General features: G+C 34.7%; 1 protein-coding gene and 1 long non-coding RNA gene across 10 annotated transcripts in view; one reads left to right on the top strand and one right to left on the bottom strand.

The window, feature by feature from the left end:
• Positions 1 to 13,784, bottom strand: part of LOC144312237 (uncharacterized) — a 47,272-nt gene extending 33,488 nt beyond the window's left edge. Inside the window, exon 1 of the long non-coding RNA XR_013377732.1 lies at positions 13,626 to 13,784. This is a non-coding gene — a long non-coding RNA (uncharacterized LOC144312237). The remainder of the gene's footprint in view (positions 1 to 13,625) is intronic.
• The window catches only part of RTKN2 (rhotekin 2), a 79,650-nt gene that overhangs the window by 47,526 nt on the left and 13,807 nt on the right, over positions 1 to 18,317 (top strand). For all 9 annotated transcript variants that reach the window (XR_013377728.1, XR_013377727.1, XM_077894656.1 and 6 more), the window contains exons 8-10: positions 2,985 to 3,091; positions 3,992 to 4,123; positions 15,286 to 15,451. Coding sequence is in view for 7 of the 9 variants with exons in the window: in XM_077894656.1 (XP_077750782.1) it covers positions 2,985 to 3,091; positions 3,992 to 4,123; positions 15,286 to 15,451 (405 nt within the window). In the remaining 2 variants the exon portion in view is untranslated. The remainder of the gene's footprint in view (positions 1 to 2,984; positions 3,092 to 3,991; positions 4,124 to 15,285; positions 15,452 to 18,317) is intronic.

Below are 18,317 nucleotides of genomic sequence, written 5' to 3'. Positions count from 1 at the left end.
TAGTGTGGGCAAAGGGCTGTATGTTGTTTTTATTTATACTCTAATACATGAAATCATGCAATACTTTCCTTCCATGCAGATGTGAAGGCTCTATTTTTTTATTTTTATTTTTTTTAGTTATTTATGATAGTCACACAGAGAGAGAGAGAGAGAGGCAGAGACACAGGTAGAGGGAGAAGCAGGCTCCATGCACCGGGAGCCCGACGTGGGATTCGATCCCGGGTCTCCAGGATTGCGCCCTGGGCCAAAGGCAGGCGCCAAACCGCTGCGCCACCCAGGGATCCCTGAAGGCTCTATTCTTACCTACCCACTACATTAAAGAAATATCTTAATGTTTTTTGAAAGAACTTTTTTTAAACAATTGAGAACTTACAGAAAAGTTATAAGTTAAATGTCAAGATCTTTTTCCCCCAGAATACATGAGAACAAGTTGTTTACATGTTTCTCCATTACCTCCAAATATATTAATATGTATTTCCTACTAACAGAACATTGGCTACATCACTACTGCTATCCAAGTCAGGAATTAATACATTACTACTATTTAATCATCAGACTATTAAAATAATACTGTTCATTGTCCCAATAATGTCTTTCATGACAAAAGGATCCAGTGTAGAATCATGCATTGCATTTAATTATCACACTTTCAGTTTCTTTCAAATGGGACCGGTTTTTCTGTCCTTTTTTGGCATTTATAACCTTGACATTTTTATTTTATTTACTTATTTATTAAGATTTATTTATTCGTTCATGAGAGACACACAGAGAGAGGCAGAGCATAGGCAGAGGGAGAAACAGTCTCCCCTTGGGAAGCCTAACACAGGACTCGATCCCACGACCCCGGGATCATGGCCTGAGTCAAAGGCAGATGCTCCACCACTGAGCCACCCAAGTGTGCCAGCCTTGACATTTTTAAACATCATGGTCAATTATTTTGCAGAAGATCCCTCAATTTGGGTTTGTCTGATGTTTTCTTGGGATAAGATTAAAGATGTGCATCTTTGGCAGAGAGTTCTCCTTGCATTCTATCAAGTGGCATATAATTTTGATTCATCCCATTACTAGTGATTTTCACTTTGATCATTTGATTACTGTGGTGTCTGCCTACTGTCTCTACTATAAACTTGCTCCTTTGTTTCCCCTTTGTAATTAATACATATTTTGTGTGGAGAAGGGTAGTGTCTTGAAACTATGTAAGTTGATTTCTTATTGGTCTTTCAACTTATTCATTGATTTATTTATATCAATATGGACTCATGTTTTCCTAATTTATTCAATGCTTCAAAATCTGTTAATATCATTGCTTATTTTAAGGTTCATGTTGTTCCCAGTTTGGCCTATGTGAAAACATTCAAGATGGGTTCTGTTGTCTTTTTGACAATGTTCTCATCATTCATCAAGTAGTTCCTTGCTTTATGTCATAACAAGATATTTCAGACTTATCAGGTACTTTGCTTGCCCCAGCCTTGGAGCCAGTCATTTCTCCAAGGAATGCTGGTTATTTTTAATGGTAATAATATTTAGAAGATATGATCTGGGCTCTAGGTACACTCACTGCTGTTAGTGGGATATAATCAGGGTGTTGTTTTCCCTGAGCCCTCTCAGTGGACACAGCTGCACATAGGCACATGTGTTGTCTTGTATTTCTTAATCTCTATAGGCTGGAAACCATGAGTCCACACCGGTGCACCCAGTTCCAATCCCAACAGTGCAGATTTCATTCTACACATTTGTAACTCCTTTTACCTGACAGAGAGAAAGCTGTCTTCTATTACTTTTAACACATATTCTTTGATCTGTCTTCCTAAAAGCAACCATTCTTCTATCTCCCCATATGGATGCTCTCTTCTCTCTGATGGATCTCTGACTCCTATTTCTAGGCTGTCTCTTGCCCCATGTGGATGCTCCTTACCTTGCTGAAGCTCACACAGCCCACATAGGCCTGCTCTCCTCAGGCTTTAAGTTCCTATGCCTGGCTGCCCTTTCCCTTACCCCATGTGGACACTCTCCTCAGCCTGCTGTGCCCTGACACCCCATGCCTAGTGCCTGTTCTCAGATGCCCTTTTAACTGGGCTCTGATACACTGTTCTGGGACACTGAATATATGGGTTATGTTTCACTGCTCTTGGACTCTGACTTCCATGGCAGAGTCACCTGCCAAATGTGTATACTGTCCTTACTCTTTGGGTTCTGATAACTTACATTGGGTAGCCACACCATGTAGACACTCTCCTCACTCTGCTTGGACCTCGACTCCCTGCACCATGATACCCTCTGAGGAGAAATTCCCCCGGGGCTCAGCTCCATGTCTTCCATCTTCCTCAGCCCATTCAGGCTCTGACACCTGGTGCCTGGCAGCTGTCCTCCTCGCCCTCCTCATCCTACTGGCTGTGGCACCTTGCTCTGGCACACCACAGCTCCTCCCATAAGCCCTGCAACAGAAGCCCATGTTGGTGGGCTCTACCCAGTGTTCAGTAATGGAAGGGGAAGAAGAGCCAAAAGGCTTAGGAAAATACTTTCCTAAGTATTTTCATGAAAATACTTTCATAAACTTGCATTTTGAAATATTTCAGAGAATCACTTTGCTAGCTATAATATTGAGAATCAGAGCAAAAAGTAGAATTTGACATTCAAGAACCATTTGTAGATATTTTTTAAATTACATGAGTTTACTTATATGCCCTGAACTACCTCCATTGATTAAATAATTTAAGATCAAATAAGAGATCAAGAGACTAGAAGTTCCGTGTCTATTCTAGGTGAGAGCATTTCATAAACTATCAGTTTAATGTCATCTTATCCTGGTCTACTTTCTCATATTTGATGTCATTAACTATGGTGCTGGTATTTGAGTAGGATAAACCTTTACATATATTGTTACATAAAGCAAAAAAAATGCAAAAGAAAAAAACATAAAAATGTATAATGACCTTAAATAAACATGTTTGTAACTTGATTTTTTTTCTATCTTGTTTAAATAGAAGAGTCTTCATTTTGGCTTCCCTTATATGGCAACATGTGCTGCCGACTAGTCGCCCAGCCAGCTTGTATGGCTGAGGATGCATTTGCAGGATTTCTTAATCAGCAGGTTGGAGGACTTTAAATATCCTACAATTATAGCTGCAATCTAGATCTTGATATACTGGCATTGTTTAGCTTTCTGATAATAAGAAGTATTTTTAAAAATCTTTTAAATGACAGTTTTCTCCATGTTAAACATAGAATGGGGGTGAGAAGGCCAAAAGGGGAGGGGTCTTGATGGCTAAAGAGCTACCTCTCCAGGTGCCTCTGCTGCATAATAGCAGTGACAGGATAATGAGCTGCAGAGGACTCCTGTGGAAGCAGATGAGGACTGTTCCCCTCCTTTCATAGAAGGGCCTTTCTGGCAGACGGCTTTTGGCACAGTCTGAGCCTTTGGGCTTCCAAAGCTGCCTCTGTGCCACCTACTCCTGATTTATTTATAACCATAGTTATTTATATTCAGTAAATAATTAATTATGGGCTTCAATGAATCAATAACTTTTTTAAAAAGATTCCATTAAGAGGAAGGAAAATTTGCATTCTTACAAGGTAGTCAACATTTTCCAGTGTTCTGAGAACAGTAAAGGAAAATTATATTTTGAGTATTGAGTTATTTTTATATTTTTTTTTTGAGTCATTAGATGGATTGCTGTGGAATTTTAAGCACTAATTTTGAATAGACTAGCTTTTCTAAAACTGCATTGATTTATGATTTTATGTGTGTAAAAGTTATGTGGTAATCGTTACCTCCATTTTGCTTAATGCTTTTGAGAATTCCAAACCTTTCTTCTGTGATATAACTTACTCTGATTTTGAACTATTGACTTATTGCACATTAAATTAATGGGTAACTCTATCATGTTTAAAATTTTTTTAAACTAATATAACTTTGATAATTGAAGTGTTTTGTTGAATTTAAAGATGATAAATAATGATTAAGGTTGATGGTTTCTTGAATGTTTTTCAGCAAATGGCAGAAAGCCTGATTAGTTGGAGAAGGTTGTATTGTGTTTTAAGAGGGGGTAAGCTCTATTGTTTTTACACTCCGGAAGAAATTGAAGCTAAAGTGGAACCAGCTTTGGTAGTGGCCATTAACAAGGTAAACAAAATGCTATTCTGAAGTACAGATACAACATTTTATAAAGTTTGTTCTTTTCTATACATTTCACATTGTTACCATCTTACGGACAGAAGGGAAAGACTGCGGAAAATAGGTTAGCTCGGAAAATAGGTTAGCTCAGGGGCGCTTGGGTGACTCAGTCCATTAAGCATCTGCCTTCAACTCAGGTCATGATCCCAGTGTCCTGGGACTGGGGCCCACAATGGGCTCCCTGCTCAGCTCAGTGGAGTCTGCTTCTCCCTCTCCTCCCTGCTTTGCTCTCTCTCTTGCTATCTCTTTCTCTCTCTCAAATAAATAAAATCATAAATAAAAATTAAAAGTTTAAAAAAATAAGTTCATAATGATAAATTAATCTTCTTTTTTCTTCCATTACAGAATTTATCTGGTAAAGGAAATATGGTATATTTCCATAGTAATTGGAAATTTATACCAGTAAATAGGTTTGAAAGCAGAGAATGTAACTCCACATTTAACATATTTAAATTTTTCGTGAATGTATTTAACTAAGATATTATATAAACATAAATTGCTAGCTCATGTTACAGTGATGCTTTTTGTAGTTAATATTCAAATGAACCCATAAAAAGACAATCCCGAGAATACTCCCTGATTTCTTATGGGACTGTTGGACAGTTGTCCAATCTTGGGTCAGAATAGGAAAGCCTGATCAGCCTCCACCAAGCACACATACACACACATGCACTTGCACATACACATACACCCCACACACATGCATACACACTCATGCACTTATCATCTTAAATTTATCTTTGTATGTTGTCCAAGCCTAGTGTTTATTAGAGGATTCCCCCTCTTTTTGGCATTCCTACTCTAGAGTACTCTCATGGCATTTCTAGAGCATTTCTATCATATTTCCTGTCCATAGAATGTACTTGTTTCTAGTTGTTTTACTTTGCTTGCTTTTGGAGTGGTTGAAATGAAGTCTGTGGTAAAGTATGAGCCATCACATCTGTTAACTGTACATGTTCTACTTAACTTTAAGTTATCTTTTGAAAAAAAGTTGTATGTCCTGGAAAACAGGTGGATGCTGGTTTGCTTATCTATAAGGATTTAAGTTAATTTCTCTGATCTTTTCCAATAACATTTGGTCTGTTTCTATCCTGCTTTTAGAAATTATACTGCTTTTTCTTAAAGGAAATCCTTCAATGAGACCTTCTAAATTAAGTCCACTTAATTTATCCATTTTGTGTGTTAGAAAAATTAGTGTTGCTCTTAAACAATAAACCTCAATATTATATAACATGGTGAATTTATTTGGGTTTAGATAATTAGATTTATGAAAGTATGTTGTTTATTATTGGAAAATTGATATATTTTTTCATTACGTGCAATGCTTTGTTTATGCAGTGTCCACTTTTCCCCATCCTAGCCTTTTGAAAGTTTAGATGGGCAGAAAAATGGAAAGAATAGAATAATGAATACCTGTATACTCTTCACCTGGATTCTTTAGCTCTTGTTAGTATTTTCTTATATTTCCTTTCTCTTTGCATAGTTTGAGAATTTTTTCAGAACCATTTGAAAGTAAGTGACAAACAGCATAACATTTCTTCCCTAAAATATTTCATCATGTTTCTCCTAAAAAATAGGACATTTTCTTCTTAACCATAATATTGTTGATAAAATAATATCTAATATAGAGAGCAAATCATCCCAATTGTCCCTAAAATGTTCTCCCTGATTTTTATATTTTGTTTGATCCAAGATCCCCATCAGGGATCACAAATTGCAACTAGTCACCATGTCCTTTGATTGTTTTCTTTTTACCTAAATTGGACCCATCACTCACTACTTTTTCTTTTTTTATCTTTTATTATATTGACATTTTGGAAAAATCCATGCCAGTCCCCACTTCTGTTTTTGACTAATTGTTTCAGTAGATTCAGGTAAATGTTTTTGACAAGAGTTCTGCATAGAGGATTTTGTGTAACCTAATTTTACTAGGTACCTAGGTAGTAAAAATGGAAATCTACCAATTTTTCTCTTATGTGTTGTACAATGGAATATGAATAGTCATAAAAGAAATTAAAATATAATCCAGACAAATGTTATTTTAAAATTTACTTGTTTTATTTGAAAACAGTTTTCAAGGTATTCATTTTTACCGTATCAAGTCCTTTATGGCAGACAGAGCGAGTAAGTCAGCCCTGTTTTATAGGTATGTTATTTCTGTTTTATAAGTGAAGAAACAGACTCACAGATCAGATAGAACTTGTCTAGCTAGTAAGTAAAATTATATGGCTCTCTGTTTTTCTATTTCCTCACAGACATACTGCTAGACTAGATTTGGAAGACAAAATTAGACTTTTTCCTATCTCCATACCCACTCTGAATAAGTTTTCAAAGAAGTAGCTCTGAAATAGGGTTCTGAGCCTGAAGCCACACTTTCTACCTCCAAGCAGTGGCTTAGACATGTGTTGCATCTTTACCATTTAATGTTAAGAGGGCAGTTATAGTGGAACCCCTCTGTTACTGTAACCAGGGTATCTGTATTTCTTGTCTAGTGACAAGGGTGTAATTCCAGAAAAGTGGTTAGTGTTTACATGGCCCTGCTGAATTGACTTTTTTTCCAATTGACTCACTTTTCCTTGTGGTGATAAAAGCTGGTGGCTTGGTGACTGATGCAATTCTGTAGTCAATCAGCTCCATTATTACAGTGACTGAAATCACCATACTTAGAAATCCCACTGGTGGTTTCACAGTTGACCATTACAGATTCACAGGAAAATGATGAATCTAGTGATACGTAGAGACTCGACCTTCGACTTGGGGATAGTGTGGGCTCTGTTTGATCCCGAGGACTGATGACATAAACTGTCATTGTGCCTGACTTTTGTCTCAAGTACAAAAGAGAATTTTAAGATTAAGCCAGAAGTAAGGGTTAGGTTGAGAAGATTAATGTAATTTAGGTGCCAATCTCAATGACTGAGCTGATAACAAAGTGTTGTGATGTCACTGTCTTCATTTTCTGCAGTGCTAATCCCTGCCGCCTCTCTGTAGCAGCTTTCCTATTGGCAGTTCCTACTTCTCCCTTGGGTTTCCCTTGAACCTTTCATTCACATGAAAACTTCCCTTTAGCAGTAAACAGCCTGGTTTCTTTATTTAAATAGGACTACAGTCAGTCAAGAAGTCTATTTGTTATTTCTGAAAGCCTGGCTCCTGTGTCCTAATATCTTCTATTAAAGTAACTTTTACCTATTTTCTCTCAACTCAGACAATGATTCATATTTATGGAGAAGTGACATTTGCACACCACCTGCATTTAGCAGTTAACTGTTGCTGTCCAGTTGGCTTTATCTCTATTCTTCGTGGGGGGAGTTAAAGCTCTTTGTATTTAGTTTTTAATTTGCTTTGTGATGGTATAACTTACATAAAATACAGTTCACCAACTGTAAGTGTTCAATTTGATAATTTTGACAAATAAGATTGTGTAATCATTACTACAGTCATTATTGGATTATAGGGTTTTTTAAGCTTTTCTGTAAGAACAAATTTCAATTATACAGCAGTGTTATCAACTGTAGTCATCTCCAGACCTTATTTATCCTATAGTTGTGAGTCTGTAAAGTCTCTTATCTATATATTTTGCTGACCTGTTTGAACATATGTCTCTAACATTGGCACTTTATCCCCGAATACTTCAACATGCAACTCTTAAAAAATAGGAGCATCTAAAACAAAAGTGTGTGTGTGTTTATGAGTAAATGAAATTATAATACCATTATCATGTCTAACCAAATGAACAAAATTATTCTCTCATATCATTTAATAGTCCAGTCCATATTTGCATTTCCCCCATTTTCCCTAAAATGTCCTTTTAGCTTTTGCTTTCAATCTAGGAATGTTCAAGGATTATGCATTCTTCTAAACTTTAAATTAGGTCTAGAGGCTTGATTGGATTCATTCTAAACATTATTTATAAGAATGTTTCATGCATAATGACAGATACCTTTATAGGGCATTCTGTTTAGAAGCACATGATGTCAGGTTGTCTCATTATTGGCAATGTCATGTTTAATGACTTGGTTAAGATGGTGACCACTAGCTCCCTCCAACATAAAAGTAAGTTTTCTTCTTTACTGTTAGCAAGTAGTCAATGAGGTGATAGTTTGACACTGTGTGAATATCCTTGTTGTCCAGTAGTCTTTCACATAATGGTTTTAGTGACCTGATTGCCCTTGTCTGAATTGGTTATTACACTGGAGATTGCATATGTGGTTCTCATAATGTCCTTCATTTTACTTGTATTAGCTGGCATTCCTTTGTAAAGAAGGACTTTTTCTCATCAAGTAGGAATGAATGAATCCCAGTCCCTCCTGAAAAGATAGGATGAAACATTAGTGTTTTAATTACCAGTTTTCAGAGTGAAAAGTTGGTATTACTTACTGGTCTTGTATTGATATTGGCAGTATGTATTGGAGCAGTATTACTCCCTCCAGAGGAAGTAAATGAGTGTTGTGTCTGTTGCGTTCCCCTGGTATTAATGATAAACTCATAGATTTTTATTTATTCAGTGTTTTAAATTACTTGATTTTTAAATATAAGTTAGGTGCTTTAATTATTTGGCTTATTATGGAAATTTCCAAGGGATACATGCTATTAGTATATTCTTAAGTAAACAAGATCTTTGATAAATGCCAGCTCGGTATTTTCTGATATGTAGGGCAGATAAGCACCAAATAAAAATTTTAAAAATAGAGCTTTTGTTTCGGTTTTTAGTATACTTTCAATGCTAGGTCTCTAAGATATTTTAATGCATAATAAAGTTACATATTAAATACAAATCAGAGTTCTTTTCTTTTTGTTGTCTTCTCTCATGATTTAGAAGATAATTTTGTTTAATGCCACTTTAAAAATTATGTAGAAACATAAATTTTGCATTTGCTGAGGTATATAAATAATAGGTCTGTTATTTTGATCACAGGATCTATTCTCTAACTATAATTTTTGTTCTCCTAGATAGCATTTCCTTTAAAGCTAAGTCAGTTTATTAATTTTCATAGGGAGCCATCTGTGGAAATAGTCATATTAAGGAAAGAAAAGGCTAAGCTATTCCCCTCCTCTTTTCAATCCAAATTTGAAAGGATGGTTTACTTCAAAGTGATTGCTTCAACTTCAAAAAACTTCCCTATTAATGTTGCTGAGCAAGACATTCCCAATCAGAGGTACTTAACAGCGCCACTGAATCCTCTATACATTGTAAAAAACATTTTATTAGCAAAGGTTTTATCCATTGCCAGTGGGGTGGGGAGTGGAATGGAAAAGTGGTGTGAGTCTTTGCGATCAAAAGTCTTTTCTTGATTTAAATACTATACATCACTTCAATTTAATGAATAATAAAATTTGTATTAAATCAATATCACTACTTGGTGTGATAGAACTTTGTTAAATTGTCTTGAAATTGCTTTGAACCATTATGTTTGTTGTGAACGCTAGCAAGCAAGATTATTATGAAGCACATGAGATTTTCTTTTTCTGATTAGTCCTTTAATGTCTCAATCCTGTCAATGATTTAGATTGTCCTTTATTAAATGTAGCAAAAATAATTATTTAAACAAGCCTCTTCCTTTAGGAGTTTACATCTGATTTAATTGACATAAATTGAAAATAATTATATCACACTAATTCTTCATAATGCTTGGTTTAATTTATGGTTATGGTTTATGTATTCAAACAGTCCTTGCCATATGATTGTGAAAGTATACTTTATTTGTCATTAGAGTGTATATAAGGTCTAAGACTTGTTTTTAGCCAACAACATTTTGTTTTCATTCCTAATTAATAAGATTTTAGACCAAACACCTTTCAAAGAACTCCTTTATTCTTATGATACGTTTGTGAGGAAGCTGTGAGTGAAATATTATGTCTGTGTTAAAGGTAGGAAAGCAGGCACTTAGTTTTTTGTACTCGTATTTTATTTTCACTTTTAGAGGGGAAAAGTTTAAAGATAATCTATAAAGGGAAGGGTAGAAATAAACTTATCTCTGCCCTCAAACATTGCCCCCACCATAGAATTATTTTGAAGCAAATCCTGTAGACTATATGATTTTATTTGTAAATATTAACAATTATCATACTTTAGAAAAATTTATAGTCGTATGTATAGTCGATATATCATCCAAAATTCAGTGTTCAATTTCCCAGTCTTGTAATTTTTAAAGCAGGTTTTGAATCAGGATTTTGAAATAATTGCAGTTAATTGATTTGGTCTCTTAAATCTCTAAATCTGTTGGAGTACTCTAGCACTCTCGTGTGCTTGCTCTCTCTCTCTCTCTCTCTCTCTTGCTCTCTCGCTCACTCTCACACACAATTCATTGAAGAAATTGGATTATCTACCCTAAGAGTTTTCCATAGTCTGGATTTTGTTGCTTGCATCTTTGAATTGTCTTTTATTCTTCTATTTTTGGCTCAGATTTAGGTTCGTTGGTTAGTTATTAACAACATGTCTTAGGAAATATTGTATACTTTTATTAGGAGGCACTTAAAGTTTTGTTTTTTTTTTTTCTTTTAGAGAGAGCAAGAGAGGGCATTAGTCGGGGGAGGGAGAGAATATGATGCAGACTCTGCCCTGAGTGTAGAGTCTGACATGGGGCTCTATCTCACGATCACAAGATCATGACCTGAGCCAAAACCAAAAATCCTATGCTTAACCAACTGAACCACCCAGACGCCCTCTATTGATTGGGAGGCAATTAATATGTCTGGGTCTTCTACTCATATTAACATCCATAGACGAGCATTGCTTAGATCCTTTATTTCATTGGATGTTGCAAACCAGTGATATTTCAATATTTTTTCTTCATTTATTAGCTGAGAAACTTCTACTTTATCAGCTATTTGGTTGAAGTACAATTCTTTTTTTTTTTAAGATTTTATTTATTCATGAGAGAGAGAGAGAGAGAGGGTGGCAGAGGGAGAGGCAGGCTCCCCACAGAGCAAGGAACCTGAAATGGGGCTCAATTCCAGGACCCCCAGGATCATGACTTGAGCCAAAGGCAGATGCTCAACTGACTGAGCCACTCAGGTGCCCCTGAAGTACAATTCTTATAGGAAAGACAATCAAGACTAACTAGTTACCAAAATAATGAGGTGGTTCCCTTAGTATCCTTTGAAAGTGACAAATGAGTTCATTTTTAAATATCATTATGAGTTTATGGACATTCTTTAATGAATCAGTCCATTACCATTGATATTCTTACGTTCAGATGATCCCATCTTTGCCTACTGGAAGCCTCTTCAGTCCTTTTGATACAACCCTAGTGATCTTTCATTTCTGGGAGGAGAACATGTTCTGGGATTACCTGTACATTTCCTGGCCAAGGCTGAGAATTGGCCATCTCTGTAAAGAGCTCTGATCCCTTTTAGCAGGAAAGAATATTTAGAAAACATAATCTGGGTATATAGTAGACTTTTTAAAAGATCATATAGTCAAAAAGTAAGGCAGGAAATAGTTCATAAATCTAGTCCTGATTTACTAATCATCCATTATCACAGAAATGGAGAGGTTGAAGTACAGTTTTAATTCAAAATAATGAATGACAAAATAATGAAACAAATGAAACTTTAATTTCAGAGTTAACTGTATTTTGTTACAAAATTTTCTCAGATTATATTTTTATTGACTTTACTTGGCCTTCTCAGTACCCCCCATCTCATGCAGTGGAAGTTTGCAGTTCAGTATGTGCTGACTCACAAAGTAGATCCAGCCAAGGATTAAAATTTCACAATGAATAGTCTCAAATCTGTCCACAAAGCAGTAGCAGTTGACTTTAAAACCTACCAAATCAATAAATGGTTTAGTCAGGAAACTCTGACTTTGGATAGAAAACTGATTTCACACCATCGATGTCATCATCTATAAAGAATAGGACTAGGATCTTCTCTGGGATCAGAGTCTGTGAACCTATAACTGTCATTATCTTAGTTCTCTTATCTCGTTCATTTATTCTGCATATATGTTGCAAATACTTAGTATGTTAGGTGGTAGAAATAGAGCAAAAACACCCAAGCTTCTTGCTTTCGTACCCTGTGAAGAGCAGGTACTTCCCTCATCTATGTGTATTATGTGAGCACACAATGGTAACAGTCCTAAAGTGCACCTTGTGTTTTCTAATTCGCTCCTCCTTTGAGAAGTGCAGTCTTAAGTACTCTTACTGATACTTTGTCTACAACGAAAGACAACTTGTATAGACTTTCTGGCATTAACAGAAACATTATTTGTTTAATGACTTTTTCTTTGACATGCAGTTTTTTTGGTTGAAAAAATTCCCATTAGTTAAATTATTTGGGGTGATAAAATATAGAGAAGTTAATTCAAATGATCTACGTTGTGTTTCATTTGCACCTTTTAAAAGCTTCTCATGTTTTAAAAATTTAGTGGTATTTATGGTTCTCAGAGTTAATGGAGTGTATAATGTATAGTATTTTTATATTATTGCATTATATTCTCTTAGAAGGATATAAATGATCCAGTTCATCAGATTTTCTACATTAGCTATTTTCATTTGAAATGATATCTTGGTGTTATTAAAAATGTACATATTCATCTGTTAAAATCACACTTTCCTTATTTAAAAATTGAATCCATTTTAATCCTATATACAAAAGGTAGTCAGAAATTTGTATTAAGATAGATTTGGATGCAGGAAAGCAAAATTTCAACAAGAATCTTAATATTTCATTGTTTTTTTTAAATACTAACAGTAATAGAGGGTTCTTTTGCCCTCCTCCCCCACTGAGTCAGCCTTCAATAAATCTTATTGAGAGCGTATTAAAGATTCTTCCTAGAGCTTAAGTCATTCTCTGCCAGTGATAATAAGCTTTCTATTTAAAGAGATGGATTATATGCATTTTCAGCCTCTAAGGATGCCATTTAGGGCACCATTTTGTTTTTATATTGTATAAATAATTACTTAAAAGAGTTAATTCACAAAGTTTATTGCCATGGCATAGGAATATAAAAAGACCCTGCTCTTTTAAATTACAATGTTGCCCATAAGTCCATTATAATCCTCTGAAGACACACACATACCTACATTTTAAAAATGATAGGATAGACTGTCTCTAAGATGATTACCAAATCCTTATGCTTTGTGATGCTCCAAACTTTCAAAGTTGTGTTGCTACTTCATGCAGCATATATTTCTTCCCCCTGTGATTTTTGAATAAGAATTCCTTTTTTCAGCAAAGAACTTCTATAGTATATAGTAAGTAGTCCCTTCCTATCTGCAGGGGATGTGTTCCAAGGCCTCCACTGGATGCTTTATACTGTGGATAGTACTGAACCCTGGTTATACTGTTTTTTCCTATACATACATACCTCTGATAAAGTTTAATTTCTAAATTAGGCACAGTAAAAGATTAATAACAATAATAACTAATAAAATATAACAACATATTGTAATTAAGGTTATGTGAATATGGTCCTTCTATCTCTCACAATACCTTATTGTACTGTACTCACCCTTCTTGTGATGATGTGAGATGATAAAATACCTGTGTGACGAGAGGAAGTGAGGCGAATGATGTCAGCACTGTGATGGAGCCTTTGGCTACTTCTGACCTTCTGACCATATGTCAGGAGGATCATCTGCTTTTGGACGACAGTAGCCTGGGGGCAGCTGAAACTGCAGAAAGCAACAAATCGAGGATGAGGGGGAGCTAGCGTATATGGTGTTCATCTGCCTATGATATCTGCCATTCTTCAGGGAATGTATAGCATTTCTTTGTAACTCTTTGCTATTCTATAATGTCCACAGAGACATCATCATAGGTGTATGTTGGTTTTGGGCTGTGACTATCCACTCAATACTGAAAGAAGTGAGGAATTTCTTCTCACTCCTAATCAGCTTTTGTAACTGCCAGCTGAATATTCTTCTACATACTCTAGTAGATGTACACATTCCTCGAGAACTATTCTGCCTGTATAGTAGCCACTCGCCACCAGTGGCTTAGGCACTTAAAACGTGGCTAGTCCAAGTGGAGATGTGCTATAAGTATAAAATAGATACTGGATTTTAGAAACTTAGTGTGAAAAAGAAGGTGAGACAGCTTAAAAAACTTTTTTGCTTGCATGTTAAACTAATATTTTGGATGTGTTGGGTTACATAAAAACATTATCTTAAAATGTAATAATTAATACATAACGATTTTCACCATTTTTATTTTACCTTCTAATGTGGTTACTAGAAACTCGTAAGTTACATATGTGTCTCACATATTTCTAATGGAAAGCACTGCTTTAGATAATATCAGTCGTAATCCAAGGGACCAAATACCTATTATTGCATACATAGATAGTTGTATTCCAGGCTTCTTTTCCCAAAACTCCTTGGAAACTACATGCAGTTGTTAGCTTGTCATGCGTTGTGGTGGTGCCTGTATGGCTTGGGAACAGACTTTTCTACATGTAGACACAATAAGCACCACAATGTCATACCTAGTACCACTCAGAAAAAGTTTAGGCTACCAACATGAATAAAAAACCATTGCCTTTGTTGTAGAGTCTTGCATTCAGCATTTGAAAAAAATAATTGTTACCATCAGGAAGGTTATAGTACTTCATGGATCTTTAGCTATGAACTTTGTAAATGAATGTTACATATGAAATAAATGTTAATGGGGAAAACCTAACTACTCTGCTGCAGTAAACACTAAGTTATGGTTTTACTGCTTTTAGTGATAACACTGTATATAATGCCTGAATATTAGAATAACAAACATACTTTACTGATTCTTTTATTTTATTACTGTTGGAAATGTAGTTAACATAATTCACATTACAGTTATGACACGCTGTACTTGTTTTATTGCAAATTTTAAGATGTATATAAAAGACAGCAAACTCCTACTTAAACAGATCAAAATAGGTTATGTTTAATCTCACATAATTTAATGTAAGTTCTCTATGTAGCATACTTTGAAACATTACTCAGTATTTTCATACAAAGCATTTATTATTGAGTCTGAATATTCAAAGTACTCAAAATTACATATTTTAAATGATCAGCAATAAGATGTATAATTGCATCTGGTATAAGTATGGTAGCTAAGCAGTACAACATTCACTTGATGATTACAAAAATATTCTTTTGTAAAAAACCAATTTTGTCTTAATTTTTAAGGAAACCAGAATTCGGGCAATGGATAAGGATGCCAAGAAAAAAATTCATAATTTCTCTGTCATCAACCCTGTTGCCGGACAGTCTGTAACTCATATTTTTGCAGTGGACAATAGAGAAGATCTTCAGAAATGGATGGAAGCCTTCTGGCAACATTTCTTTGATCTTAGTAAGTTGATGTTTGGATTTACTAGTAAAATATTCATGTGCATGAAAAGATGCACAAAGCAATCTAAATATTAAAATTATAATCTTATGGTTTCTCTCAAGAATTTTTTATGCTCTTGGATAAAATGATACAATCATCAATACATTGATGCCTTTCTCTCAACCTTTCCCTGACTTAATGTAGTTTATTATACTTTTGAATTCCTCCTATCCCTCCCTGTTACTTTTAAGTTTCTCTGGTCCCTAAAACAATTAGACCACATTTTTCAAAATATTGGGTTTTAATGGAGTATTTAATGCAGTATCTGTAGTTTAGAGATGATCCTAAAATATTGAAATGTTGAGGAAACTCATGTAACCCTCTGTTAACTCCAGATTCATTATAATATTATCGTGGACATCGTCCAAAGATTTTTTTTTAAACCATACATATGGTTTTTCAGTTTTAATAATACAGCCCATGATTATAAAAACAATGTGATAATAATAAAATATTCTCAATTTAAGAGGGAATTTTATCAACAAAATATTGAAGTTAAAATTGAAAATGTAGGCTATTGGTAATGGCTTGTTTCTAGTCAAATTAAGCCTTTTGTTACATTCAACCAGTATTTTATGTCTTTAGAATGTTTTTTTTATGGAATTATGAAATGTAGCCATTTCTAAACAATAGAAAGTTATTTTTGAAACTCCTAGAAATAATCCTACAGAAATTTTAGGACTTCTTAAGATCTGTTTTGGGGAACTTTATAAAAGAGTTACTGCCTGCTATCCTCAGATTAATTTTTATAAGCTTACAGTGATCCATGCCCTGGTCAATTATTATAGTGATGGTTGGAGTGGGGGAAAGAAGAGAACTAAATGTATTGATTACCTTCCACATACCATATGGCTTCATTTATTTCTCCAAAGTCCAGAAAGGCAGAAATTATTTCTCTCTGCTCTAAAGTTGAGAAAATTGAGGCCTGAAAAGATTGCTGGTTTACTGCAGGAAACCAGAGGACTCCTTCTATAGCCTTATGGAATCCTTTAGGACTTGTTTTCCTTAAGTACTATCCCTAGGCACTGAATAGATGTTTAAATATTTGTTCCATGCTTATCAACATGCACTGCATTTTTTTTTATTTCAGCTGATCTTAGATGTGTAACTTAAAAGACAACAACTTCCTTTCGTTTGCTGATCACATCTGAAATTTTAACTGCTTTCCTAAATGCTTTGCTTTAGAGAGTCTGTCTTACAAAGACTATATTATTTTTAGAAGTGATTCTGCTATTTTAAACTTTTTATGTGTATAAAAACAGGAACAGGGGTGAAAGGAGGTAAAAATGCAGAATATTATGGTCTGGATATCAATTACTGCTAGATGATCTCATGTTTTTATTCTCTAGATTATGTAAAATAATTTATCATGCTAAAATGGAGTTGGAGGGATACAAATATCCAATTTTACTGTCAAAATAAGAAAGTGATGACAACTAGGTTCTCAGATCTAGCTATTTCTTTAGTATTTAATAATTTGTTGATAAAATCTGCTAATCTATGTAATTTTTTTAAAGTATAAATTCTACGAAATTTATACTTTAGAATTCATTGTGTATGAAAATATGAAGCAAAGGTGGAAATGTTTATACTATCCTAAAGATTGACTTGTAAGTGGTAAGCTTATTGTGATCTTAGGTGAAATCTGATATGTAGAACCAAGTAGAGGATAGATAGATATTCAAGGTAGAATAAGACTAATTTAATATTTAAAGCAAATTTCAATTACTTGTCTCTGCTTAAGAGTAGAAAATCAGGAGAGTGAGAAAATTACCATGAGAAAACATTAATGACACTAAGTCTGTTTAGCCTGCAGAGAAACAACCTGAGGAGTGGAGGTTGGAGGCAAAGGGGATGTAATAGCTAAGTTTTAATATTTGAGAGCTGACCAACATATAAAATAGGATTGGGATCCCTGGGTGGCGCAGCGGTTTAGTGCCTGCCTTTGGCCCAGGGCGCGATCCTGGAAACTCAGCATCGAATCCCACATCGGGCTCCCAGTGCATCGAGCCTGCTTCTCCCTCTGCTTGTGTCTCTGCCTCTCTCTCTCTCTCTGTGTGACTATCATAAATAAATAAAAATTATAAAAAAATAAAAAAATAAAAAAAAATAAAATAGGATTGACATTGTTTTGGATGATCAAAAGGGGCTAGGCATGGTGGGCCAAAGATTTTTTTTGAGTATTTAATTATATATTATTGAGTTACATAAACAGCTTAACATAACAGATCATTTTGACTGGGAACATTATAGCAAATATTATTGTGGTAAGCATCTTCAATATACAGATTTTATGTGAGCACAACATAGCCATTTAATATTTCATACTGGGCCTTTATTTTTATGTTGGTATCAGGTATAACAGCACATACTAATTTATTCAGATAAAATAAACCTTTCCATTATAAAATTGACCAGCGAATATACCACCCTTGTACCTCTGACTTCAGTAACACATGGGATAATATGACTTTATAGTCGGGTCTTCAACGTGATTAGTATTCTGCTACCAGTTTAACAATGAAAAGCTTTCATCTATCAATGTAGAGAAAATACTACACTTTATAATTTGCCTAAGATTTGACAGAGAAATGTTTGCTAGTTCAAAGTATTTCATTATTTTTCTATTAGATAAGACCTTATTTTTTTCTGCCCCCAAGAAGGAAAAGCTGGCTTTTATATATTTATCTAAAAAAAGAAGTGGAGGGGAGGAATAAGTTATCAGATCTCAGATCCTACTAGATTTAAATTCTACAGAGCAACCTTTGAAGCCTCAAACTCAAGATTTCATTCCCTTTATGAGATGCTATGTGGGCTATTTTGAAAT

The sequence above is a fragment of the Canis aureus genome, chromosome 4 (assembly GCF_053574225.1).
Source record: "Canis aureus isolate CA01 chromosome 4, VMU_Caureus_v.1.0, whole genome shotgun sequence".
Taxonomy (NCBI): Eukaryota; Metazoa; Chordata; class Mammalia; order Carnivora; family Canidae; genus Canis; species Canis aureus.
This window is presented reverse-complemented; position numbering and strand designations above follow the sequence as displayed.